At 38.3% G+C, this 27,917-nt stretch overlaps 1 protein-coding gene across 3 annotated transcripts in view; it reads right to left on the bottom strand.

Annotated features, from left to right (window-relative positions):
- Nucleotides 1-5,845: 5,845 nt before the first annotated feature.
- Nucleotides 5,846-27,917, bottom strand: part of PTGER3 (prostaglandin E receptor 3) — a 211,343-nt gene continuing 189,271 nt past the window's right edge. For 2 of the 3 annotated variants that reach the window (XM_054667303.2, XM_003308145.6), the window contains one exon: nucleotides 5,846-9,816. In XM_054667303.2, the coding sequence (XP_054523278.1) occupies nucleotides 9,796-9,816 (21 nt within the window). In that variant the 3' untranslated portion in view covers nucleotides 5,846-9,795. The remainder of the gene's footprint in view (nucleotides 9,817-27,917) is intronic. The other variant, XM_063800395.1, reaches the window with a different exon arrangement.

The following is a 27,917-nucleotide window of genomic DNA, read 5'->3' as shown; positions in this document are numbered from 1 at the left end:
TTTCACTTCGGATTTGACTCTGTACAAATCCTCTGAGCATTTTCATCTTGAGTGTTGAGAGGGTGTGTTTTCTTAAGGTTGTACTAGATAATGCCATCTTGCCACTATGCAGAGCAGAAACTTTCAAGAACAAAGAATAGCTTTTTAGGAAAGGCTTAATCAGTTGTGTTTCTTCAACTGGGTGATGTACATAGGATCACTCCATGAGATTAGAAGCCAGTCTCCTGCTCAGCAAAGCTCAAAATGACACAGGAGCAATGTAGCACTATCCACTGGTAAGGTACAACTGACCTTTCTATTGCTCTTGTGTTACAAAAATGAGGGACATTATTTTAATTTAAATGTCAACATTCAAACTTGAAATGACATAGTAAGCATAAATATTCACCATGATATACATCAGAGTCCTTGACTCAAGGGCAGTAGATAATATTTTCCACATTATCTTGACCTTCTGGGTATATAATATCAATCAAATATATTTAACAGAAAAAATTCCTAAGCCATTATGTTTGGTTGTCAGGTTCATAAAGAGGAGAATGATGGTAATGAATTTTGCCTGAGTCTGGGTAATTCCCTAGCCTCATGGGAAGCTGTGTTGTGCCTGAATCCATTATTTTTTCTATATTACTATATTCTACTATACATGTCGTACTTACTACACTCCAGGATCTGGGGATGTGAGGTGAACAAAGCATATTAATTCAGGTCATAGTCAATTCCTAAACACTGTAGATTGATGTATTCTGAAATGCCTCAGTGCATTCATTCATGAAAAAATATTTATTCTGCCCTAACTATCTACAAGGAAACAGGTGCGTGATATACATCAGTGAAGTGAATAAAGATTTTAAACCCTTATGGAGTATACAGTTGATACGGTTTGGCTCTGTGTCACCACCTAAATCTCATCTTGAATTGTACTCCCATAATTCCCATGTGTTGTGGGAAGGACCCAGTGGTAGATAATTTGAGTCATGGGGGTTGTTTCCCCCACACTGTTCTCATGGTAGTGAATAAATCTCGCAAGATCTGACGGTTTTATCAGAGGTTTCTGCTTTTGTATCCTCCTAATTTTTTTCTTGCTGCTGCCATGTGAGAAGTGCATTCACATCCCGCTATGATTCTGAGGCCTCCCCAGACATGTGGAACTACAAGTCCAATTGAACCTCTTTTTCTTCCCAGTCTTGCATATGTCTTCATCAGCAGCATGAAAACAGACTAATACAGTAAATTGGTACCAGTAGAATGGGGCATTGCTGAAAAGATACCCAAAAATGTGGAAGCAACTTTGGAACTGGGTATCAGGCAGAGGTTGGAACAATTTGGAGGGCTCAGAAGAAGACAGGAAAAAGTGGGAAAGTTTGGAACTTCCTAGAGACTTGTTGAATGACTTTGACAAAAATGCTGATAGTGATATGAATGATAAGGCTAGGCTGAGGTGGTCTCAGATGGAGATGAGGAACTTGTTGGGAACTGGAGCAAAGATGACTCTTGTTATGTTTTAGCAAAGAGACTGGCAGCATTTTGCCCCTGCCTTAGAGATTCGTGGAACTTTGAACTAGAGAGAGATGATTTAAGGTATCTGTTGGAAGAAATTTCTAAGCAGCAAAGAATTTAGGAAGTGTCCTGGGTGCTGTTAAAAGCTTTCCACTTTAAAAGGAAACAGAGCATAAAACTTCAGAAAATTTGCAGTCTGATGATGCAGTAGAAAAGAAAAACCCATTTCTTTGAGGGGAAATTAAAGCTGTCTGCAGAAATTTACGTAAGTAACAAGGAGCTGAATGTTAATCCCTATGACAATGTGGAAAATATCTCCAGGGCATGTCATAGGTCTTCACAGCAGCCCCTCCCATCACAGATCCAGAAGCCTGGGAGGTAAAAATGGTTTTGTGAGCCAGGCCCAGGGTCCCTGTGCTGTGTGCAGCCTAGGGACTTGGTGCCTTGCATCCAAGACACTCTAGCCATTGCTAAAAGGGGCCAACGTATAGCTCGGCCCATGGTTTCAGAGGGTGCGAGCCCCCAAACATTGGCAGCTTCCATCTGATGTTGAGCCTTCAGGTGCACAGAAGTCAAGAATTGAGGTTTGGGAACATCCACCTAGATTTCAGAAGATGTATGGAAATGCCTGGATGCCCAGGCAAAGGTTTGCTGCAGGGGTGGGGCCCTCATGGAGAACCTCTGCTAGGGCAGTGCAGAAGGGAAATGTGGTGTTAGAGCCCCCACACAGAGTCTCTACTGGGGCACTGCCTAGTGGGGCTGTGAGAAGAGGGCCACTGTCCTCCAGACCCCAGAATGGTAGATCCAATGGCAGCTTGCACTGTGTGCCTGGAAAAACCACAGACGCTCAACTCCAGCCACCCATGAAAGCAGCCAGAAGAGGGTCTATACCCTGCAAAGCCACGGAGGCAGAGCTGCCCAAGACTATGAGAACCTACTTCTTGCATCAGTGTGACCTAGATGTGAGACATGGAGTCAAAGGAGATCATTTTGGAGCTTTAGAATTTGACTGCCCCACTGGATTTTGGACTTGCATGGGCCCTGTAACACCTTTGTTTTGGCCAATTTCTCGCATTTGGAATAACTGTATTTACCCAGTACCTGTACCTCTATTGTATCTAGGAAGTAACTAGCTTGTTTTTGATTTTACAGGCTTGTAGGCGGATGGGACTTGCCTTGTCTCAGATGAAACTTTGGACTGTGGACTTTTGGGTTAATGCTGAAATGAGTTAAGAGTTTGGCGGACTGTTGGGAAGGCATGATTGGTTTTGAAACGTGAGGACATAAGATTTGGAGGGGCCAGGGATAGAATGATATGGTTTCGCTCTGTGTCCCCACCCAAATCTCATCTTGAATTATACTTGCATAATTCCCATGTGTTGTGGTAGGGACCCGGTGGGAGATCATTTGAATTTTGGGGGTGGTTTCCCTCATACTGTTCTCATGGCAGTGAATAGGTCTCACAGGATCTGACGGTTTTATCATGGGTTTCTGCTTTTGCATCCTTCTCATCTTTTTCTTGCCACCTACATGTAAGAAGTGCCTTTCACCTCCTGCCATGATTCTGAGGCCTCCCCAGCCATGTGGACTGTATGTCCAATTAAACCTCTTTTTCTTCCCAGCCTTGGGTATGTCTTTATCAGCAGCATGAAAATGGACTAATACAACAGTCTACTGGGGAAAAACAAAGAATAAATAGTAAATGTAATTTTAAAATTTTATTAAGTGCTAGAAGGCAATAGATGTTTTTTTTTTTTAAAAAAAAAAAAGCAAAGGAGCATGGTAAAGGGACTCAGGAGTATGGCACTGAGGGAGCAGTGAAGAGGGCCATGTACAGTTTACAGTATTAAGTGGGGTTGTCAGGATAAACCTCGATGAGAAGAATACATTTAAGTGAAGAGTTGAAGGAAGTGAGTCAGTTTGTATGCATACTTGGGAGAAGGTCCAGAGGAGGGAATAGCCAGATCCATTGCCCTAAGGTAGAAGAATGCCTACCATGTTTAAGGAGCAACAAGGATGGCCAGTGTGGATGGAGTGAATTGATTCCTAACATAAACATGTGAATGTCTTCTAATACCCAACTCAAGTCTCTGAGGGTTGAAAGATTGGGTTCAATTAGCCTACAACATGATGAAAAAGGAACCATAAATATTGAGCATCTAATATATGCCAGACACCTTACATGTTGCCTAATTTCATCTTTATATTAATGTATTGAGGCAGTTATTATAATCACCATTTTACAAACTGCGATAATAACATGTAGGTAAGTTATATGATGAGACCAGTGTCACAAAGCTGTGAAGTAGTGAAGATGGATTCGTAGGATTCCTTCAAATCCTAAGCTTTTTGGCTGCAACATCCAACCTCACCAGTGTTCATTGTGTTGAAGTTCAATTTCTAAACAAAGTAAACTGAAAATACCTAAGGATTACTAAAACTCAGCTCCAGGGATAGCAAACAGTGTCACATTGGCTACTCGGTCCAGAAGTGACTGGGGCTCCCTGTTGTTTTCTCTCTCTTACCCATTTTCCAGCATTCCTTTCCCTGTTTACAGGAAGAGAAGTTATTGAAGGTGACCTCTGTACAGATCACAGACATCATTAGTTGCAGACAAGTCTTTAAAATCACCCTCCGAAGAAAGTCACATGACAAGTCTCCTGTATGCTAAATAGTGTTCCCTTAGGGCACATTCCTGAGGAGTCATCTGATAGCACCTGCCTCCTTCTCCTCCCAGCATGTAACTGCTATGGGTATTCTGGGAGCAGTCAGCTGGGGCACCCAAATAACAGCTGTTGCCAGCAGCCCCCTCAGCCAGCTGCAACCAAAGGTTGAAATCTACCTATAATAGTATCATATTTTAACCCTACATGCAGATTTTAGCATAAACTGCAGATGTTTATTCTATGAAATTTCAATTTTGACCAGCGTGAAATTTGTAATCCTTTCTTCCCTAAAGACATACGTTATCAGTTTTCTGTTAAACCCTTTTGTTACCTGTGCTTGACCATCTCTCTAATTGCACTAGATAATAATAATAAATTGAGATTACATTTTTCTGCACACACATGTGCATCATACACACACACTTATTTACTTACTCATGCTCTATCTTGTTTCACGTAAAACATGTAAAAATGTCTGTGTACATGTAAGGTGACAAGATTAAAGCTGAATCCACTGACTAAATAGTTGAGGTTTGAAGACGAAAGCAATGGCAGGTATATTGGTAGGAAAGGTAAAAAGAATTAAAATCCGTTTTTTGGAGATCATGGTATAGACAAGCTCTCATGCCCACACAGTTAACTTCCTAGCATGAATTTGTGCTACTGTGGAAAACAGGTGAAAAAGCTAGTAACATGGAAAAAATTGGACCTCCTTGTGTTCAGTCTTAGCAGAGTGTTACAAACAAAAGCAACACAAATCCAACTCTGATTAGACCTTTGTATTAGTCTGCTTTCACGCTGCTGATAAAGACATCCCTGAGACTGGGCAATTTACAAAATAAAGAGGTTTACTGGACTTACATTTCCACGTGGCTGGGGAAGCCTCACAATCATGGCAGAAGGCAAGGAGGAACAAGTCACATTTTACATGGATGGCAGCAGGCAAAGAGAGCTTGTGCAGGGAACTCTCGTTTTTAAAACCATCAGATCTCATGAGACTTACTATCATGAGAACAGCATGGGAAAGACTTGCCCCCATGATTCAATTGCCTCCCACTGGGTTCCTCCTACAACGTGTAGGAGTTGGAGAGGAGATGTGGGTGAGGACACAGCCAGACCATATAAACCTTCAAAAAGAATGTATTCAACTTCCATCCCCTATTGTGTGATGAACTAGACACTGAGCAGCTCTCCAGTGGTAGCACAATTAGATTGTGGCTAATGTATTACAAATATACCTTTTCAATGTATTCCTGGCTGTCATGAAAATAAGAAAATAAGCAGCTCTTGACAGACAATAGTCTTTGTTCTTGGAACTACTTTATGTCTGAGTATCTACTGTAGTGTCACAGATTATTATCCTTCAGGGACCTTGGAGGAGTTACTACTCTTTCTTATGGAGAGTCCATAAGATTTTTCCCCTGATAGGTAAGGTGTCATTTATTTCTTGGTGCTTTCACAATTTTTTATTTTGTCTTTAGTTATCTTCTTATTTTGATGTATAAACTTTATAGTTTTAATAGTATGATCATGTAAGAGAAAAAGTGGCATTTATGAATTTCAATCATTCCTTTGGTTCAGGCTTTGTTTGTTTAAAAAACAAATAATTGAAATATTTGAAGATTAAAACAGAAACTCGAAATTTTATTAATTTAAGGAGGAAAGAATTCAAAATTTAAGTCCCAGATAAATCATTGTGTATACAAAGATTTAATACGAAGCTTTAATTACAAGGCTTTATTAACTAGCTAGTTAAATGATATTAAGGTTGTGGCTGGTAAATTAAAAGCAAATAAGAATCAATTTTACCTGAAAATAAAAGCTTGTAGAAAAAGGTATGAAGCAAGAAGTTTATCTACTCCCTCTTATATTGGACATGTGCAAGAATGGTTTTAATTATTTAGTAATCCAGACATTAAGAATTTGTAGTAAAGAGTACACACTGAAGCTATGGGTATTCTGGGAGCAGTCAGCTAAGGCACCCAAATAACAGCTGTTGCCAGCTAATAGAAATATACTTAATATTAAAACAAGCAAACAAACAAAGAAACTTGGGAAAAATCAGGCACAAACCACCAAAATGATTTATTTCTTTTAATTGTGATGTAGGCTGACAGAATGAAAATTAATAATCATAAAATTTTTAAGTAAAATTATTAGTCTTTTGCATTTTTTGTTGCACAGAACCCTAATCCAAGGGCATTTACTTTTCAAGCCAGATAGGATTTTGCCAGTTTCCCAAGCTAACTCCCTGATGATACAAAAATAAACTAATGAATGGCTCAGAGTTTATGAGCCATTCTCCAAGACAATTTGTCTTATTGAAATAATTGGGTGGCCCAGAACTCTGAAGAATGCTTGTCATTTTTCAAATAAAATTACTCATATTTTTGGACAGTTTTAAACTGTTCATTTGCACTATTTTTTCTCTCTAATATGACATACCATTTGGAATCTAAATTTTGTTTTTATATTGTAATTCTGCTTTAGAGAAAAAATATATGTTGGATACAAATATGGACTGGGTATGTTTATTGCAAGCTATTTTTTCTTCCATATTTGTTATTATGAGTAAAAACTTCTATGATTCTTAATATAATGCATTTTCCTGTAAAAAATTTATTCTTCGATATGTAATACTTACAATTGGATGTTACCATCCTTCTTGGGCTATTATTATCAAATATTAAAGTATTACTTTCATTTCAAGAACTTCAGTAAGAAGAGAATGAAATTCAGGGCTTTGCACATGAAGCCAAGCAGATGCCTGTGTTTAAAAATAATAAACATAACGAAAAATTTCAATTGAAATCTAAATAAATAAATCTATGCATTTGCATGTGCCTTTATTTCTCTAGTCTATGTGAAGAGAAAAGCCAAATCGAAAGATAGGAAAACAAAACAAACAAAAAACCCTCTGACCTATATATTACAATTTGAAAAGTGCATTCACTAGATCTCAATATTTAAGGAGGCATTGCTTCTTAAACGTCCAGAGGAATTTGTATGTTAACACCAATTTTGTGTGTGGCGGTGATGTATTAATATGATCTGGTATGTCTTAGAAATGTTTCTCTTTTTTTTCAAACTGATTATGACACCCACCCATTTCAATAAATTAGCATTATCATCTCAACCAAATCGTCTTGCAGTGACATCAGATTCTCTTATTAATGCATGAGCTATGTTTGAAAAGTAATTAGAATTAATATTTCTGTTTCCTATCATCCAAATTAGCATTAATTGCACACATAACATTTTGTTTACAGCACTCACCAGACATGTAATAATCCTAGTAAAGACATGGATAGGAAAGGTCCAGAGGAAGGGAAGAGATAATATGCATGCTGAAAGGAGGGAAACCCCAGTTGAAGTTAAAACTAATTTATGGAATGTGATCATATTTGACAAACAGGTTGTCCATAAAGGCAGGAAACCTTTACTATTTTTTTTTTTTTTGAGTTGGACTCTTGCTCTGTCATCCAGGCTGGAGTGCAGTGGTGCGATCATGGCTCACTGCAACCTCCGCCTCCCGGGTTCAAGCGATTCTCCTGCCTCAGCCTCCCGAGTAGCTGGGACTATAGGTGCTTGCCACCGCGCCTGGCTAATTTTTTGTATTTTTAGTAGAGAGAGGGTTTCACGGTGTTAGCCAGCATGGTCTTGATCTCCTGACCTTGTGATCCATATCCCAAAGTGCTTGGAATTACAGGCGTGAGCCACCGTGCCCCGCCAGACACTTACTTTTAATACCTTTTTGCATAAGTGTCAATGCTTCACAAACAAGGGATGTTCCATGAAGAAATCTGTGTGGTGGTAGCAGGGGTGAGGTGTGGTTAGAGATGGAGATTTGGGAAAATGGAAAGTATAGTAAACTGCCTGTTTCCCAGGCTGTTTCCAAGAACAAAATCTGAACTGTAGGGAGAGAAAGCGTTATGGAAATAGAGATAGAGATTGAGATAGATATAGAGATCGAGATAGAGATAGAGATAGGTAGAGCTAGAGCTAGATGTAGAGGTAGAGCTAGAACTAGAGCTAGAGATAGAGATGAGGTGGAGATATAAGTATAGCTAGAGCTAGAGGTAGAACTAGAGGTAGAGCTAGAGATAGAGATGAAGTAGAGGTAGAGACAGAAGTAGAGCTAGAGCTGGTATCAGTACTAGAGGTGGAGGTAGGGATAGAGCTAGACATAGAGGTAGAGGTAGAGGTGGAGCTAGAGGTAGAGATAGGGTTAGGGATAGGGATAGGGATAGAGCTAGAGCTATAACTAGAAATAGAGCTAGAGGTAGAGGTAGATGTAGAGATAGAGACGAAGGCAGAGGAAAGGGAATGGAGAGGGGGATGGGAGGAAGAGTTCATAGATGATTTTATGAGAACACATTGTATTTAATAAATATCAAGAAGAATCATTATCTAGAATATATTTTTAAACCCTTACAAATCATTAAGAAATTGACACAAAACCCAAGAGATTATCAATGTTATAAACAGACCATACACAGAAAAAGAAGACAAAATGATTAATAGGGCTTGTAAAAGTTCTCAACCTCACATTTCATTCAATAAAATATATAATAGAGTAACAATAAAGTACTATTTCACATTGACAATGATATGGTTTGGCTCTGTGTCCCCACCCAAATCTCACCTTTAATTTTAGTTCCCATAATTCCTATTTATCATAGGAGGACTTGGTGGGAGGTAATTTAATCATGGGGGCAGTTACACTCATGATCTTCTCATGATGGTGAGTTCATTCTCACAAGATCTGATGGTTTTATAAGGGGCTTTTCCTCCTTTTGCTTGGCATTTCTCTCTCCTGCCACCATGTGCAGAAGGACGTGTTTCCTTCCCCTTCCACCATGATTGTAAGTTTTATGAAACCTTCCCAGCCATGCAGAACTGTGAGCCAATTAATCTTCTTGTCTTTATAAACTACCCAGTTTTGGGTATTTCTTCATAGCAGCATGAAAACAAATGAATACAGAGAAGGATGTAGAAAATTAAAACATCATAGATGTTGATGTAGATATACTTGGGGAAAACTCTCATATATGTGGGCATAAGAAGATGCACATGCTCTTTGACCTGGCACTTTCACTCCTAGATATTTATTTTAGAGAAAATCAGGCAGATGGGTGCAGGCAAACATGTATGAATGTAATTTTTATTTTTATTTTTGCAGTGCTCCTTGTCATGATGAGTGTGGAAATAATTTTCCCTTGGCGGGAGATTGTACAAACAAATTATGCCTTATTCAAATTATGGAATACTCTATAGCAGTTAAAATTAACGATTTAGAGCTCCATGTTTCAATGTGGATAAATCTCAAGAAACATAATTTTCAATAAAAAAATGCAAATTTTACATATGAAAATGTATACGCAAATATAAATTCACAAAACAATAGGACATAAGTTTAATTGATGTATGTAGATATAGTAAAAGTACAAAAACATGTATGGAAACAGGACATAACAGCTTCTGGATAACAGTTATATTTGGGGGTGGACTTGGGGGAAGAAGTAAAAGAGAATAGGTTGGGAGGTGGGTGTTTCTGTGATTTTTTTTTCTTTTACAAAAAGAGAGTCATGGAGCTTCCAGTGATGTGATCCTGGCAGAAAGGCAGGTTTTAATTTCCCCAAAATTCCTCCTGGAAAACAAACAAATCAATTAGGATAGCTAATAATAAATGCACCGTTAATATCTTAAATAAAAATCAAAGGCAATAAATTCTCATAAATTTCAGATTATGAACAGGAGTGGTAAATCACTTACAGCAGTATAACAAGAACAAGAACAAGAACGAAGTGGTGTGACAGTAATAGTGAAAAATGAATAGGGACAACCTACGTATGCCACAAACTCGGGGTGTAAAAAATTTTTCTACAAACATCTACTAAAAGAAGAAGATCCTATATTCCTTGGGTGGAAACATGGGAAGACGTGTGAGAATCCCCAGTGAAACTGGGAAAAGTCCTCAGAATCTTCAATTTGCAGATAAGATTAAAAAACTGCTTGCAGACATAAAAACATCATGGTTCTCGGCTAATTTCAATTTATAGTTAAATGACCACAGAGTTAAGCCACTAGCTAATTTCCATTTAGTGTTAAAAGACATAGTAAAGAATTAGAGAAATCCAGCATGGGAGGCATTCTATAGAACAACTAAACTAATTTCTGTAAGTGAATGGCTGGAGGAAAAGGGAGCAGAGAAAGAACTATTCTAAATTACGAGTGACCTAAAAAACAAACATTAAAATGTGGACCTTGTTTAGACTTTAATTCAAATAAGCCAGAAAACACATTTTTGAGAAAATCCATACATTTGATTAAGACCAGGTATGAGATTATGCCAAAGAAACATTATGAATGATAATAATATTGTGGTTTTGTAGTGGGCCATCATTTTTAGAGTTATACTGAATTACGAAGGGGTAAAATAATACCATCTGATATTTGCTGAAAAATACTTCAAATAAGAAAAAGAAAAAACGTGTTTTAAATAGTTTAAGTGAGCCCAAGTTACAGTAATCTAAACAGTGTGGTACTGACATAAGGACAGACATATGGATCAATAGAATAGAATAGAGGTCCCAGATAAACCCTTGTGCACGCACTCAATCAATCTTTGACAAGAGTGTCAAGACCATACAATGGGCTTAAAGGGTAGTCCTGTCGATAAATGGTGTTGAGAAAACTGGATATCCACATGTAAAAGAATGAAGTCGGATCCTTACTTTACACAATATGCAAAAATAAACTCAAAATGAATTAAAGACCTAGGCATAAGACCTTAAAATATAAAACTATAAGAAGAACACAGGAGAAAAATTTTATAACAGTGGATTTGGCAATGTTTTCTTGGATATGACACCAAAACCACAGGCAACAAAAGCAAAAATAGACAAATGAGAGTACATCAAACTTAAAGCCTTTTGCACATGAAAGGAAGCAATCAGTAGAGTGAAAAAGTAACCTAAGAGATGGGAGAAAATATTTCCAAATCATATATCTGATAAGGAGTTAGATTCAGAATATATAAAGAATGCCTATGATTTAACAACAAGCAAATAGCCTAGTTAAAAAAATGGGTAAAATCCTCAAAGTGGTATTTCTCCAAAGACTTACAAATGGCTAACAAGTGACAAGGTATTCAATGTCACTAACCATTAGAGAAACGCAAATCAGAACTATAATGAGATATCACCCATTAAGATGGTGATATGGTTTGGCTCTGGGTCCCCACCCAAATCTCATGTCAAATTGTAATCCCCACATGTCAGAGGAGGGGCCTGGTGGGAGATGATTGGCTCATGGGGGCAGATTTTCCCCTTGCTGTTAGTGTGTTCTCATGAGATCTGATGGTTTAAAGTTGTGTGGCACACTTCCCCATTCTCTCTGTCTCTATCCTGCTGCACCATGGTAAAATGTGCTTGCTTCCCCTTTGCATTCTGCCATAATTGTAAATTTCCTGAGGCCTCCAAAACATGCTTCTGTACAGCCTAGGGAACTGTGAGTCAAACCTCTTTTCTTCAATTACCAGTCTCAGGTAGTTCTTTATAGCAGTGTGAGAATGGACTAATACACATGGCCACTGTCATAAAAACAGAAAATAGCAAGTGGTATTGAAATGTGGAGAAATTGCAATTCTTGTGCACTGTCAATGGGAATTGACAATGCAGCCAGTACGAAAAACAGTACAGAGTTTCCTCAGGAAGCTAAAAATGCAATTACCATATGATCCAGAAATCCCACTCTGGATACATATCCAGTAGAATTGAAGACAGACTCTTGATGACGTATTTTCATATCCATGTTCATTACAGCATTATTCACAATACCAAGAGGTAAAAGCAACCCAAATGTCCACTGACATATAAATGGATACAGAGAATGGAGTATATACATACAGTGGAATATTACTTAGCTTAAAAAGAGAAGGAAATTCTGTCATGTGCTATAACATTGATGAACCCTGAAGACATTATAGTAAGTAAAATAAGCCCAGTCGCAAAGAGACCAACACTGTATGATTCCACCTGTATAAGGCATCTAAATTGGTCCAACTCATAGAAAGCAGAATTGTGGATGTCAGGGGCCGTGAGGAAGGGGAAATAGAGAGTTGTTTTTCAATGGGTATAGAGTTTCAGTTTTGCAAAATGAAAAACTTTTAGAGATCTATTGCACAACAATGTGACTATTGTTAACACTATTGAACTATACACTTAGAAATGGTCAAGATGCTAATTTTTATGTTAAACATGTTATGTTAAAATGTGTTTTCTACCATAATTTTAAAAATAAATAAATAAATAAATTCTGTGAATGCGACAAAATATCGATAATTGTTTTATCTTGGTGATTGGTATATCTAGTACTACTTTAATTTTGTGTCTATATCAAAATTTTTTTAATTTTTAGGGAAAAAGAAATTTGAAAGAATTATGACAGAGTATTAATATCTGTTCATTCAGGGAAGGGAGCAAATGGGTGTTTTCTGTGTGCTTAGAATATCTCATCATTGATAAAATCCAAAAGTAATAGCAGTAGCCAACTGGCAACATAGAACCTTAAGTTTACCCAGTTTGAATCTATGGGTCATAATTCTCAATTATCTGGAGAGACAATCATATTAACTAGTCCTGTGAGACCAGTGGAGATTATGTAATCCAAATAGAGTTGTACTGGGGAAGTGGGGTCAGTTCTGAGAGGAGCGATATGGGCTTTTAGAGTTTCCAAAAAAATGTTTGCTACAGATTAAAAGGAGAAGAAGGATTTTCACGGTAGATAAAAAAGTTTGGTAATATGGCCTGGATGTTTCATAGCTTGATGCCACTATCTAGTTGTGCCACTAAGAGATCCAGAGACTCTTATGCTAGTTTTTTCACTTCTCTGAAAGAGAAGTTTTTTCACTTCTCTGAAAGAGAAAGAAAAAAATGCTTGTAGACTTCCAAGGTGTCTATCACTATACTCTGATAGCTGAAGATTATAAATAATATTTTTATTTAGGAACTGTTAACAAAGTTGTCAGTTATCTTTATGACCTAGCCAAGATAACTCATTAGCTTTTATACAATGTGATTATTGAAGACATAAAAAAGCTACAAAAAATTAGCTCGGTGTGGTGGCAGGGGCCTGTAATCCCAGCTACTTGGGAGGCTGAGGCAAGAGAATCATTTGAGCCGCTGAGGTGGAAGTTGCAGTGAGTCGATATTGCACCATTGCACTCCAGCCTGGGCAGCAAAAGCGAAACTTCATCTCAAAAAAAAAAAAAATGCAGACATTGATAGTAACATCAGCATCAAAACAGAATTGCATTTCCCCAATTCAAGTAGGTCACAAATGATGATCAAAAACCTAACTAAAGCAAAACAATCAATTACTGAAGAAATTTGCTCTGTAATTTTATACCAACTCTTTATTATGGGTTTTTTTCCATTTTTTTAAGGTTAGAAGGTGTTTCAGAATGTGACTTAATAAGAATTTTTTAAAAGCTTACATTTTTTACTTTTTATTTTGAAATAGTTGTGGATTCATAATTTGCAAAATGGGCAGTTCTTGGGTACCCTTCACTCACTTTCTCCCAATGGTTACATCTTGTATTAACAATAGTACAATGTCAAAACTGGGAAATTGACATTGGTACAATGTGGTGTATAGTTCTATGTCATTTTTTCATATGTATGCATTCCTGTAACAACCGCTAGAAGCAAGATACAGAATTCTTCCACCACCACAAAGTTTTGTTGGTGTTAATATTTTACCAATTTATGTCAAATGTAGAAAACTTGCCTTCTTTTAAGTCTCTGTACCTATCTTCCCAACCCATTTATAATATAGTTGTCTTAAATGTTTTCGCTACATACATTTAGATTCATATTGGAAAATATTGTACTTTTAGCTTTGACTACTAAACTAAATGTAGAACACACAAGAGGAGAAGGAACGTCTTTTGTAGTTACTTATATTTGTTGTTCTTGATGTTTTAAGATTCCTTCTCTAAGGGGTTTCTTTAGCCATTGTTTTAATGTATGTGGCTTGTGACAAATTCTCTTAATTTTCATTAATCTGAAAATGCATTTATTTTCTTTTCATTTCTGAAGGAAAATGTTGCCACATACAAAATTTGGGTTTGACAGTTCTTTTCTTTCAGGACTTGAAGTTTGTTGTACCATTTCCTTCTGATCTTTATGATTTCTGATGAGAAATCCACTGTCATTCAAATTTTTTTTCCCCTGATAGTTCAGGTGTCATGTATTTCTTGGTGCTTTCAAGATTTTTTTGTTCTTAATTTTCTTTTTATTTTGATGTGGATTAGCATGGATTTCTTGTGTTTGGATTTCACTCTTATTTATTTATTTAGAGACAGAGTCTCACTCTGTCGCCCAGGCTGGAGTGCAGTGGCGTGATCTCGGCTCACTGCAAGCTCCGCCTCCCAGGTTCACGCCATTCTCCTGCCTCAGCCTGCCGGGTAGCTGGGACTACAGGCGCCCGCCACCACGCCCGGCTAATTTTTTGTATTTTTAGTAGAGATGGGGTTTCACTGTGTTAGCCAGGATGGTCTCGATTTCCCGAACTTGTGATCCACCCACCTCAGCCTCCCAAAGGAAAATATTTTCTTAACTGCAATTTTAATATAACCTAAACTGTGTATTCTTGGCCCTTGTTCACAAATAATTCATGACTACAGTTGCAATAGTAGTAGAAACATACTCATCACTCACAACACATAAATTCAGGCCAGTTTACTGGGAATAATTTCTGCTTATGTATTCTCTTCGTTGCTTTACTAAACAAAATTTTATATTTTTACTACAATATGCTTAGAGAAAAGATAGTCATAAAATACAGTGAATGTGTCAAGAACCACTGATATATTTGCTCAGCCAATTTGGAACTCTGTGACCCTAGAAAGTTCACTTAATCTCTTTATAGTTCACATCTCAATTGGTAAAATGGGATGATAGAGGCAATGATCTACTGAGCTCAGGGATTAATACAAAACACAGATTCTTTTTTTTTGTTTTTGGTACAACATAGCTTTTGCTTATTTCATTGCTCTTTAGTATCACCTAAGGAAAGTACACAGAAAAAGGAAACAACGTTGAAACAAATGCATCACTTTTAAACTTTAGTTCCTAAATGTACCAGTAATTATAATTGAGGTATGAACTGCAGTCACTTTTTCTAAGACAAACTTTCTAAATTTCTATTATTCTCTGAAAACCTCGTTTCTGTTGGTATAGTTTTCCTATTATTAATAAAGACATTTGATTCTGAGTTTTAGCAAACAACCTGACATAGTGAAAGGGGAGAGTGTCCTGGAGAAAGCAGGGATCATGGAATTAGGAAACTGATATTTACCACTGACTCTGGGCCAGTTTATTGAATCTCTTCAATCCTCAGATTTCTTATCTTTCAGAAAATTGGGACCAACAAAATATACCCTAAAAAGATTATAATGAGAATTTGAACTACATTACTGGTCAGATGAAAATGACATAAAACATTTTTATCAATATGCCCTGGGGTCCAGGACCTGTGTTCTTTCTCTGAGTACCTGAGTAAGCTCCTACCAACATTTGGTTTTTCAGTAGTAAAATAGAGGTAATATCTGTTTCAACTACCTCACAGAGTTATTCGTTGAACAAAAAGCAGTAAAATTACTTTTATTTATTTCAAAATGCTATAGAAATAATTAGTGTTCACTAAGGTTTTATGGAAGTTTAGACATTATTAGTTTTTTAATATTTGAATAGACTTGCTTAGGTTGAAACTTCAATAAGGTGTTAGGTATCAGACACACAGAGTTCAATGATCCGCCTTGTGTTTTTCTCCACTGCTTTCTCATTTTGCTGCTAAGTGTAAGCACCAGAGTTGGGCTGTGTCAGAATTGAGAATGAGGAGTGGGCTGCCTTTGCTGCTTCTCACTGTCCCCCGCTTTCTCTGCAGTGCCCACTGTGAGATGCTCCTATTCTCATGCTGAATTTCATCCTTTTGCTCATTACTTCCATAAATTATTCCTTAGAAAGAGCAAAGAATGAATTAAATAATTAATTTTGAGCATTTGCATAACAATACAAAACTATCCTTTTTAAAGATTTGCCACATGATTTTAGTTTTGTGAAAAACGTTAGAGTCATGTATCTATTTAATCAGCATTTTCCATTCAGTGTCTTTATGGTGCCTAGTCTGTCATATTCTCATTAGTTTTCTTTTTTTCAATTTGTCAATGGCTTCACCTGTGTGCCTTACAATTATTTAGCTCTGTGTTTATCAACTTCATGAAGATTTGCATATATTGCAAGATTTACAATTTTAGTTGGCACTATATGTAGTTGGCACTGTAATTTTATTGTATTATTAGGTATTTACAGTATCTGGCAATCAGCAAGAAACAGATAAAAATGCTTTGACATAATGGGCAAAAACACAGGCTAGTGATTAATTCATCAGTGAACGTATCTGTGTTATTAAGACCTTGCATTCTTACACGACTGCCAATTGCAGGAACTCGTAAGAAATGCAGAAGGAGGCTAGCTATGACTCTATTTAAAAAGTACTACTATTATTATTCCCATTTTACACATGAGAAACTGAGCCTTATCCATGTTGAGGAAGTTGACAAGAAAGATGTTTCGTATGGCAGAATCAGGACTTGAATCTGTATCGGTTTGACTTTCCGAGTTCTTCAGACATCATAGAACTTACTATTTGGTTATGTGTTTTTGAGGAACAGCAAAGAAAGAAGTAATGAGACAAGATAATAAAACTGTTAATTAAGTGTACTATTATGTGACCTAGACTATGCGTTTTTCATGAATTCAGAAAGAGTATGGGACCGTAGTATTAGAGTGGGTTGGGGGGAGTGGGCGCTGGATTTGCAGATCATTTGGTAATGTCCTCATTATTTGGATGAGGAAACTGAAGTCAAGACAAGTAAAGTGATTGTCCCAAACTGACAAAAATGGCTCTTACAACTAGAACTCCTACTTTTTTCTAAGATAAATTTGTAACTAATTAAAAATAATATATATTCTAATTGTCAGATTAGAACTTTTTAATAATGTACAACAGGCACTCAAATAATATTTTATTCAATTTCATTTTATTCAACTTCATTTCATTATAACATTGATGAGAAAAAAATGTGATTCCCCATCGGGGCTACTGTCTGTGTGGAGTTTGCACATTGTTCTGTCCAGGATGGGTTTCTGCTTGGCTACCTGAGCTGTCAGGAAGGATTTTGGCCACCTGTGACCATGAACTGAAATAATAGGGTAAATAATTATCTTACTTGTTTGTATTAATACAGTTTGTATTAATCTTTCTTAAATGAATGTATAGCTTACATTTATCTCACGGTTTAAGATTAGAAGGGTTTTGTTTTTTAGTTAGAAGTTTGGTGACATTTTTGTGAGCAGAAATACACCCTAAGAATTTATCTCTTTTTATATTAGTTAGCCTATGGTAAAATTGACTTCAATAGTCATCATTTCACTTAAAGTTGCAGTTTTCAAAAACCTACCAATAATGTTATGTGAGACCTTATTGTACATCATAAAGTTTTTCAAACTGGAGAAGAAAAGACCATGAAAGAGAACAGAGACTTAGTACTATGGTGACACAGAAGAGGCAAAGAAAAAAGTAGAATGATTCACCCATTAAACCTGCCTATATGGAAATTTATATAAGGCACCGTTGGGTCCTGTAGCTAAGGAATTATGGAATTATTAAGTAGCTTACACAGTCTGTTAGGGAACAGAGACACTTCTACAAAGAATACTACAACGGAGTAAGGACAATTTAAAAGGAAAGTCATTGAGTGGTATGGCCACTAGGAGTGGGAAGTTATTAATTCAGCCTAAGGGATTCCCACTGATCTTGTAAGGTTTCACAGAAGTGACAATTAAGTTTACTGGGCACCTGAGGGGCAGGGAGCTATTCCAACTAGAAAGAACTGCAAAGGGATAACGTATTATAAAGCAAATATGTTAAAGGAATAGCAAGAAATTCAAAGAGGTCCTAAATACTTACGCAAAAGCCTCAGAGACGCGTTTTGAATAATTTTTGGCTTGTGAAAATTGTAGAATCATTCTGACCAGAAAGGTTTTGCTCATTTCTAATTTTGCTTAAGTCAAAAATCCTTCAGAATACATTTCTAACTTTCTAGTGTTAGCATTAGCAGCCTCCACATTAACATTCAAAGTTTAATAATCAGCACAACCTGTAAGTGTTGACCACCCATCAACACCTGCAACACCTGCAACAACCTGCAACACCTGCTGCATCACCTTGGCTATATTTTGCTTTTATGTCTTTGAAGAAATTTGTAGACTTTGCTAGGCTACTTGCTTTTCAGTTATAAAGGGAAACATTCACATTTTACTCCATAAATTTGCACAATCATTGTGTGTCAATCAAACATAAATAAAACTTAAAGAGAAAAGAATCCATTAGAATTAACTGAAATAGCACTGACTAAATGTGAGCGGATGCAATGAGAATCTTCATGGTTCCATTAGCAAAAAAAAAAAACACAAAAACTTCTCTGTATGGTATCTGCAGCTTGCTGTGTGTTTCTCTCTCAGAATATTTATCATTCATAAAACTTACTTGGTGTTTTCTTTTTTTGTACAGAAAGCAAACTCTCGTTTCTTAACATTTTTATGCTTCTGTGGAACTCTCTGGCTTTTAAAGTTTATGTAAGAACTTCTATTTCATAATAGCTTACTGTTTGGTTCCTTCCCTCCTTGGAGCTCAGGATAGACTAGGTCTTGAGGGGAGGGATGACATCTTAACCATCTAGTATTTCCAGTATCTAGCACTTAGTAGTTGTTTAATCAATGAAAAGTGGATGATTGAGAATAATTGAATAAAACTGTTGTGAAAGCTCCATTAATCTGAGGATCTATACATTGGCCAGGGTGGGCCTGGTAAGAAGTAAAATTTAGTGTCTAAGAGAGATTACCTGAAATATTGGAATTTCAGGGAACCAAAATTAGCACCTCTTTTTTTCACCCACTCCTGAATTTATGAAATGAGATACATAAAACAAATGGAGATTTAAACATACTAAGTAAAAAAAAATATTAATAGTAACTGGTAAGTTCTTTGGAGATCATGACTTACATCTGCTGTCAAAATAGTTCACAGATACTTCATCCCAGGTTTAGGCAGATTTATCTCCAAGTCATCAGCTTAGCTGGACACTGCAGGGTCCTCCTATTACGTGATAGGCAATAGAAATATTGTGCTGAAAAAGTCCTGCTTTCACACTGTTGAAGTGAAGTGAATGGATAATTTGGATATGGTGTAATGGTGAACTATAGGGAATTAAGGGAGGACAGGGGAGAGTCTCATGGCTTTGACTTAGAAGGCTCAAGGAATGAAATATCCAAGATGTGTTTTGAAGGAAGGATAAGAGCTGTCTAATAGAGAAGGGAATGCTCTAGACCAGAAAACCAAACCAAAGAAAACAAACATGAAGTGTTTGAGGAACAAAGCTTTTTGTTTTTAATGATCAGAGGGTAGAAGATGAATGGCGGAAGAGAAGACAAGGAGGAGGAAAAGAAGATAGAAGGGAGTAAGAATGAGACAGGAAAGCTTACTGAGAATGGATCAGGAAGGGCTTTGCAAGCAATTTTATGTACTATCCACTGGACCCTCTCCTAAGGGAACAAACAGCGGATTACTGAATGGTTCTTAGCAGGAGGATGGCACAATAGATCTTTCACTGTGTGAAACACTAAGAAAGATTGCAAAATAAACATTTAGGAGGCTTGAGCTCCAGGCAAGGCAGGAAAGTTGGAGAGAGGTCAACAGATCGGAGACACTTGTAGGATGTAAAGTCAAGAGGATTGGTGGTAGGTTATTTAAAGAAGGGGGCGGCCGATGCCCAGGTTCTCTGTCTTAGAGAAAGAGATGATGGGTCATAACATGAGCTACAGTTGCATCTAGTTGCTATGGATTTATTTGCTAAAAGAGGATTTTTTTTTTCTCAGTCTCAGCTGGAACAAATGCTCTCCCATGTTCATCTTTGCCCAAGATGTGATCCGGAACAGTTCAATACAATTAGCAACTTCAGTTCAGATCATTGGCAGGATTGAAATAGCAAATTGTGATATCACCTACAAATCAAGATGTATTACTAAGCATCCTCAGGGTGCTTTGGATCTGTATGATTAGCTTCCCCATTGATCATGTGTTCAGGCTGAATTTCACTGTCCTGTCTTCAGAGAATACAGATGACTAATAATCCAGATGTAGCTGGTTAGAGGATTCTACTGCAAGAAGAAAATTTTGACTCTAGTAAAGCCAACCCTCTTCAAAATCATAGATCATGAAAAAATCTTTAAAGCTATTTAGGACAATGTTTTCAACCCTGGGTCAAGATCCATTCATGAGTTACGAAATCACTTATGTGGCTTACATCTTGCTTGTTTGTCTTAAAAACTGAACTAGAATGTAATAGACTAGAATAGAAAATATCAAAGCACATCACATATATAGCAAATGGATTTTTTTTGTGTGAAACAAGCATGGATAGGAACAGAGAAGAAAGGCATTTTGGTAGCAATAACAACCTGAACGAAGGTGGAAAGGTAGGAAAACATAAAGAATGTGTGGAGAATATCAAGTAGTTCATGATAGCTATGGTGAGTATATGGTAGATGATTTGTGGAAGATAAAATCGGATAATCACTGAAACCCATATTATATTGGGACATGAAAAACAACTCAGGAATTAGTATGTCATTCAGTAGGCAATGGAGAATCATGGAAGGTTCTTGAGCAGGGAATCTACATGATGGAAAGTTTAATATGAGAGCAGTGGGGAGGATCATTCTTTACAGAAATCGGGTAGCAGTTGTAGCAATAATCCAGACACAGGGAACTAAAAATCTACATGTCAAATTTCTTCCTACCTCAGAGCTTTACACATGCCATTCCCTTTGCCTGGGTCACTCTCCACCACAGCTTTTACCACCTTATTCTAGCTATTTACTTCTAGTTTTTTTTTATATTAGTCAAATTTTTTATCTAAGAGAAATTTTCTGACCTCCCCAAGACTCCTATTATATATATCACTCTTGATCAGGTAATTAATATGCTGTTATTTCATGTCTGTGTCCTCTGCTAGAATGCAATGTCCATAAGCAGAAGGAATCTGTCTTGTTTACAGCAGTTATCTCTAGCAATTAGGGTGCCTTGCACACTGTTGACTAATAACTTTTTGCTGAATAAATGAAGGAGCTGTGATAGTTACCATAGAAAAAAATTAAACACGGAGGACATTGGAAAGGAAAATTAGCATGACTCAGGGATTTACTGGGTCTTACACCAAGGGAAAGGAAAAGCCATAGATTCAGTCATTCCTCGGTAAACAAACATTTGTTCCACATACCCTGTGTGTAAGACACTGGTGCTGGGCCCTGGGAACATGGAGATGAACAAGACATAGTTCCCTCAAATCGAGATGCTCACAGTTGGCAATCATCAAATTCTTATATAATCCTTACTATAAGCCCAGTACTTTTTTGTTTAAAGCATTTTATATACATTAACTGGACAACAATTTTATGAGGCAGATACTATTATCAGTCCCATTTTATAGCTAAGTTTTGTAGAAATTAAGCCAAGGAGAGATTAAATAACTTGCCTAAGTTCACACTGGTAAGTGTCAGAGCTGGGATTTGGTTGCTTTTTCCTAACTACTAAGCTATATTGCTTCTTTGATTTTCACAAAGTGGCATAATAATAGATAGTTCAGAATACCTGGTCCAGAAGTAGCCCAGAAAAGAAAGTGGCCATCTATCCAGAAGGCAGAGTCAAGGAAGGGGACGTGACAGTGTCATGTGGAAAGAGTGATAGGGAAAACATTACAGGTGATAGCATTTCAAGGCAAGAAAATATGAAAAAAAAATGATGTTTTGGGAGATCTACAATCTGTTTAGAATTTCTGGTGAATTCCTGAAGGGAGAGGACAACAGATAAAGCTACTGGTGAGGTCAGCAGGAGAGGTTTGTCTACCACCCTAAGGCATTGAGACCTAATTCCAAAGGTTGTCAGGAACATAGGACTATCATAAGCAGTAGGGGTGTGGTGAAGTGGGATATGATCCAAAATCAGACTTGCTGATTGGGAATACCACCCCAGCAGTAGTGGGGAAGGATAGGTTTAGAGCGTGAGCTGGAAATAGAGAGACAGATTAGGAAGTGACTGCAATCAGACAGGCAAGAGATTATGAGGGACCCCTTTAAGGAATTAACAGTGGACACAGAAAGGATTTAAGAGCACTGCAGAACTTGGAGAGTCACTGGATGTTGGGAATAGAAAGGAAGCAAACTAAGGATCTCTTCAAGGTTCTTGACTTATAAAATCAGGCCACAAAAAGATAGGTGGGACAACAGAGATGAAAGATGGTAAGTTATTTTTGGAGCATGTTTCATTAGAGATAGGCTGACTTCCTGGGTAAAAAGTCCCGTACTTGGCAATGTGGAGTCTTTACTTACTAAGAAGTTTGAAGCTCGCAAGTGTTAGTGGAAGTTGTGGATGTGATGAAGACATGGCGGGAAAGGAGAAATCCAAGAACCAATGGAAGGGCTGAGCACAGAACCTTGAAGGATCAATCACAGTAGGGGTGGGAAGAAGAGGAGCCTGAAGAGAAGAGCAGAGATGACATGACTAGAGAGTCAGGAAGACACTCATCTAGAGCCACATCACAGAAACAAAGATGCCACACCTTTCCTGGACTGTCATCCGGGAAATTCCTACTCATTTCTTCTTCAAAGTTCAACTCAAGCACTTCCTTCTCTGGGAAGCTTTTCTTGACTGCCCCCTTCCATGTAAAACCCTGTTTCCCTTTGCTGCCAACTGCTACTTGTGTACAACTTGAACTTTAAAGAAAGTACCCCTTCATATCCTTCTGTCTGAACGCCTGTCTTAATGCTTGGCTGTAAGCACCTTGGGGGTCCCATATCACATTGCTCACCACAGGGCTTGGCCTGTAGAAGATGCCTAATACATATTTGCTGAGTGAAGCCCTGTAGGAAACATTGAGTATCATTAAGACTTCCTCAGAAGAGCCACTGCAAAATCTGTGCCAACTGTTGATGCTTCTAGAACACAGACTTACTTTCAATTTTCCAAATAACCCATGTTGGTCTCAATGAAAGCCTTCCTATTAATTACCTTCTGAAGTCCTAATCTTATTTCAGAGGCCAATTACATCTTCCATGGGTATATTTTCACTACCAACCCAGAGATCAAACCACCATCAAAGCCCCCGAGTCCTGAGTTAATCACCCTTCTATACAAACTTTCTTATGCATATTTTTTTATTGCATAGACCAATGATATGCTCATCTCTGTGTCTTACATCAGGATGACCAGACTATGAGCTTTTCGATTGAAAGACCAATGTCTTGAAGATCTTTTGCTCCAGCAGTTATCACAGCAGCCAAGCATTTGGTAAAACCTTGGGAAATGGAAGAGGAATTAGATGGTGCCTTGATTTCTGGCCATCAAACGGGCCACCATCAGAGGGCACTGGCGGCTCTATCAGGCTGAGATTGCTTGAGGTGTTCCCACAGCCTGAATCATAGGCCATTTGTGATGGAACTGTAACTCCAACCTGGACTTCTGCATTTTTTCCAGGCAGCGGGATAGGGGGTGCATGCTCTTACTTCTGGATCAGCTTCTCTGCTCCGAGTGCCTTACTGGATTTTAAACTACTCTCTCTGTCGCCATGCTAAGTTACAGCCTGTTCTCCTTACCACATCAGAGGTGTGTCTAAGAAACAGCTCTGCTCAAAGCATGTTATACAAGGTTTTTCACAACTGCCTCAACCTGCCTTTACAGTTGTATCTCTGCCACCAGTCCTGGTTCACCACCACACTGTCAATACAAAATTCTCTGCTGTTTCCTGAATAGACCACAGACGCCCCCACACTAGTGCTTTTAGCTTAGGCTGTTTCCTCTTCTGCAAATTCCCTTCTTCACGTCTAAGAATTCTAACTTGTCATGCAAGGCTTTTGTATTATCTACTTGATAAAGAGTTCTCTAATCATCCAGGTAGAGTTTTTCTCTCTGCATTATGTTTCAGGCTTTTAAGAATGTACCTTTATTATGGCACTTATCACACTATTCATATTTATTTGTTTGCTTATTCCTCTTCCATAGTTTAATATTCTCACTTTGAGGGCAAATATTAAAACCTTCAAAGAAATCTACAGGCTGTTTACTTGCAATTAAAAATGTCTGGGCCAGTTGCGGTGGCTCACACCTGTAATCCCAGCATGTTGGGAGGCCAAGGGGGGCAGATCACTTGAGGTCAGGAATTCGAGACCAGCCTGGCCAACATGGTGAAGCCCCATCTCTACTAAAAATACAAAAACAAATTAGCCAGGTGTGGTGGCAGGTGCCTGTAGTCCCAGCTACTTGGGAGGGTGAGGTGGGAGAATCGCTTGAACCTGGGAGGCAGAGGTTGCAGTGAGCCAAGATGGTGCCATTGCACTCCAGCCTGGGTGACAGAGTAAGACTTCATCTAAAAAGAAAAAAAAAAGTCTGGAAAGATAAAAATCCTGACATGGTCAGTAAATACATCCACAAGGCCAGGCTAGATCTTAAGGAAGCTCTCCTACTTGGAGTCACAAGACAGAAACTTGCAGGTACATTATTTACAGATTAATAAAATCCTTCAGTGGCTCAAGTTTATCTATGCTTAGATTGCAAACAGACAGCATTTGATTCACAGTCCTGTCTTCCTCATCCACAATAGACATTACTAAATACCATGAGAGGCAGGAGTCTGTAGGCCCTCCAGATTAATTTTATTTGCTGTTTTGGCCTATAAGATAAAAGTCAAACTCCTAAGCAAAACATACAGGGTTATTATACCTTAGATATACCATGCTGTTGTATATCCCAGGCTTTTGCATACACTGTTCCCACTACCTCCAATCTGTGTACCTTCACCCAGTCCCGTTTTTCCTATCAACCATTTAGTTCATCTAGTATACTCCTATGTCACCTTTACAATTCCACTCAAACCTCACCTCCTCTGTGATGCCCACCTTCACTTTCATGAGAAGACTTGGGCTTTTCCTCTCTATGCCCATGGTGTTTCTGAATACTTCTGCTACTTATAGTTATAAATCACTTATAATTGTCTATTGCCTTATTGTTTTCCCTTTGAGACTGTAGTTGTTGATTGTAGGTTCTGTGTCTTATCTCCATAGCTTTAGAATATGACACAGTGTCTGTTTATTATTTACAAGCTCACACTGAGTTCTCCTGGAGGTGGGCACAAAGTAATGCACAAATAGAACATAGAAATCCAAACAGATGTCATTAGGGAAGCTTGTGTGCAGGTAGAAAGATCACAGCCACTAAGATTTTGCCCTGGATAATAATGCCTTATCTCCAGAGAGGCAGGACTGTCTGAGTGAAACGAAACTCTTCCTAGGAAGGATCTAGAAAATCATGAAGACTTCTAGAACAAGAATGAAAATGGAAGCCAAAATAAAAATGGAAGCTCTTTTCTATAAAATGGAACATTAGTGGAAACTCATGCATGAGTTCCAATCATCATCAGAAGAATGAACCTCAAAAGTTCATAAATCTTGAATTATAGCTGCTCTGTAACCATACAAGAAAGAAAAATACAATGCCATAGTGGGAGGTTGTGGGAGCCACAGGAAGTGGCTCAAGAGATTGGGTGGTAGACAAGAATGAATGGGCCCAGCTATAAGAAGCTGGGTGTATTAGGCCGTTCATGGTTCCCAGAAGCTGGTTCCCCAGAAGCCAAGCAGATGCCAGTGCCATGTTTTAAAGCCTGCCAAACCATGAGCCAATTAAACCTCTTTTTTGAAATAAATGAGCCAGTCTCACGTATTACAGCCTGCAGTACATTCCAGTGCCATGCTTGTACATGCTTACTCATAACGGAAGGCAAAACAGAAGGCACTTCATATGGCAAAAGCAAGAGCAAGAGAGACTGTATGTGTGTCGGGGCAGGGGTGGTATCACACTTTACAACAACCAAATTTTGCAAGAACTCACTCACTATCATGAGAACTGCACCAAGTCCTGGGGATCTGCCTCCATGCATGACAAAAACACCTCCCATCAGGCCCCATCTCCTACACTGGGGATTACAATTCAACATGAGATTTGGGCATGGACAAATATCCAAACTATATCATTCCACCCCTCTTCTCCACCCCTAAATCTCACATCCTTCTCATGCTGCGAAATACAGTCATGACTTCTCAATAGTACCCCCAAATCTTAACTTGCTCTGGCATTAATTCAAAAGTTCCAAGTCTAAAGTCTAAGTCCAAAGTTTCATCTGGAGATAAGTTCCTTCCACCTATAAGCCTGTAAAGTCAAAATAATTTATTTACTTCCAAGATACAATGTGAGTACAAGCATTGGGTAAACATTCCCATTCCAAAGGGGGAAAATTGGCCAAAAGAAAAAGGCTATAGGCTCTATGCAAGTTTGAAACCCAGCAGGGCAGTCAATAAATCTTATAGCTCCAAAATAGTCTCATTTGACTCCATGCCCCATATGCTGGACACAGTGGTGCAAGGTGTGAGCTCCCAAGGCCTTTGGCAGCTCTGGCCTGTAGCTTCGCAGGGTTCGGTCCCTGTGGTTGCTGTCATGGGTTGGAGTTGCATGTCTGTGGCTCTTCTACACTGAGGGTGCAAAGTGCCAGTGGTTCTTCCATCCTTGGGTCTGGAGGATGGTGGCCCTCTTCCCACAGCTGCACTAGGCAATGCCCTGGTGGGGATTCTGTGTGGGGACTCCTATGCCACATTTCCTCTCTGCACTACTTGAATAGAGGTTCTCTGTGAGGGCTCGCTCTGATAAGCAGCTTGGACATCCAGGCTTTTCTACATGTTCCCTGAAATTTAGGTGGAGGGTGCCAAGCCTCCACCACTCTTGCACTCTGTATACCTGCAGGCTTAACACCATGTGGAAGCCACCAACACTTATGGCTTGCACCCTCTGGAGCTGCTTCCTGAGCTACTCCTGGGCCCCTTTGAGCCATGGCTAGTGCTGGAGCAGCCAGGATGCAAGGAGCATTGTCCTGAGGTTGTGCAGGGCAGCAGAGCCCTGGGCCTGGCCCACAAAATCATTCTTCCTTCCTAGGTCTTTGATCCTGTGATGGGCTGTCTCAAAAGTCTCTGAAATGCTTTCAAAATTGTTTTCCTATTGTCTCGGCTATTAGCACTTGGCTCCCTTTTATTTATGCAAATTTCTCTAGCAAGTGGTTTCTCTGCAGGCTGCTTGGATTCCTCTCCAGAAAAATGCTTTTTCTTTCCCTGCCACATGGCTAGGCTGAGAAATCTTCTAAACATTTATGCTCTGCTTTCCTTTTAAATATAAATTCAATTTTAAGTCATTTCTTTGCTCTGGTATCTGAACATAGGCTGTTAGAAGAACTCAGACCACATCTTGAACAATTTGCTGCTTAGAAATGTCTTCCTTCAATCTAGATACCTTAGGTTGTCACTCTCAAGTTCAAACTTCCACAGATTCCTAAGGCATGGATACAATACAGCCAAATTCTTTGCTAAGGAATAACAAGGGTGACCTTTGCTCCAGGTCCCAATAATTCCTCATTTCAGTCTGAAATCTCCTCAGCCTGGATTTTATTGTCCGTATCACTATCGGCATTTTGTTTACAACCATTTAATGGGTTTCTAAAAATTTGCAAAGTTTACCTCATCTTCCTGTCTT

Source organism: Pan troglodytes, chromosome 1 (assembly GCF_028858775.2).
Source record: "Pan troglodytes isolate AG18354 chromosome 1, NHGRI_mPanTro3-v2.0_pri, whole genome shotgun sequence".
Classification (NCBI taxonomy): Eukaryota; Metazoa; Chordata; class Mammalia; order Primates; family Hominidae; genus Pan; species Pan troglodytes.
Note: the sequence above shows the minus strand (reverse complement) of the source record. Positions and strands in the feature narration are given on the sequence as shown.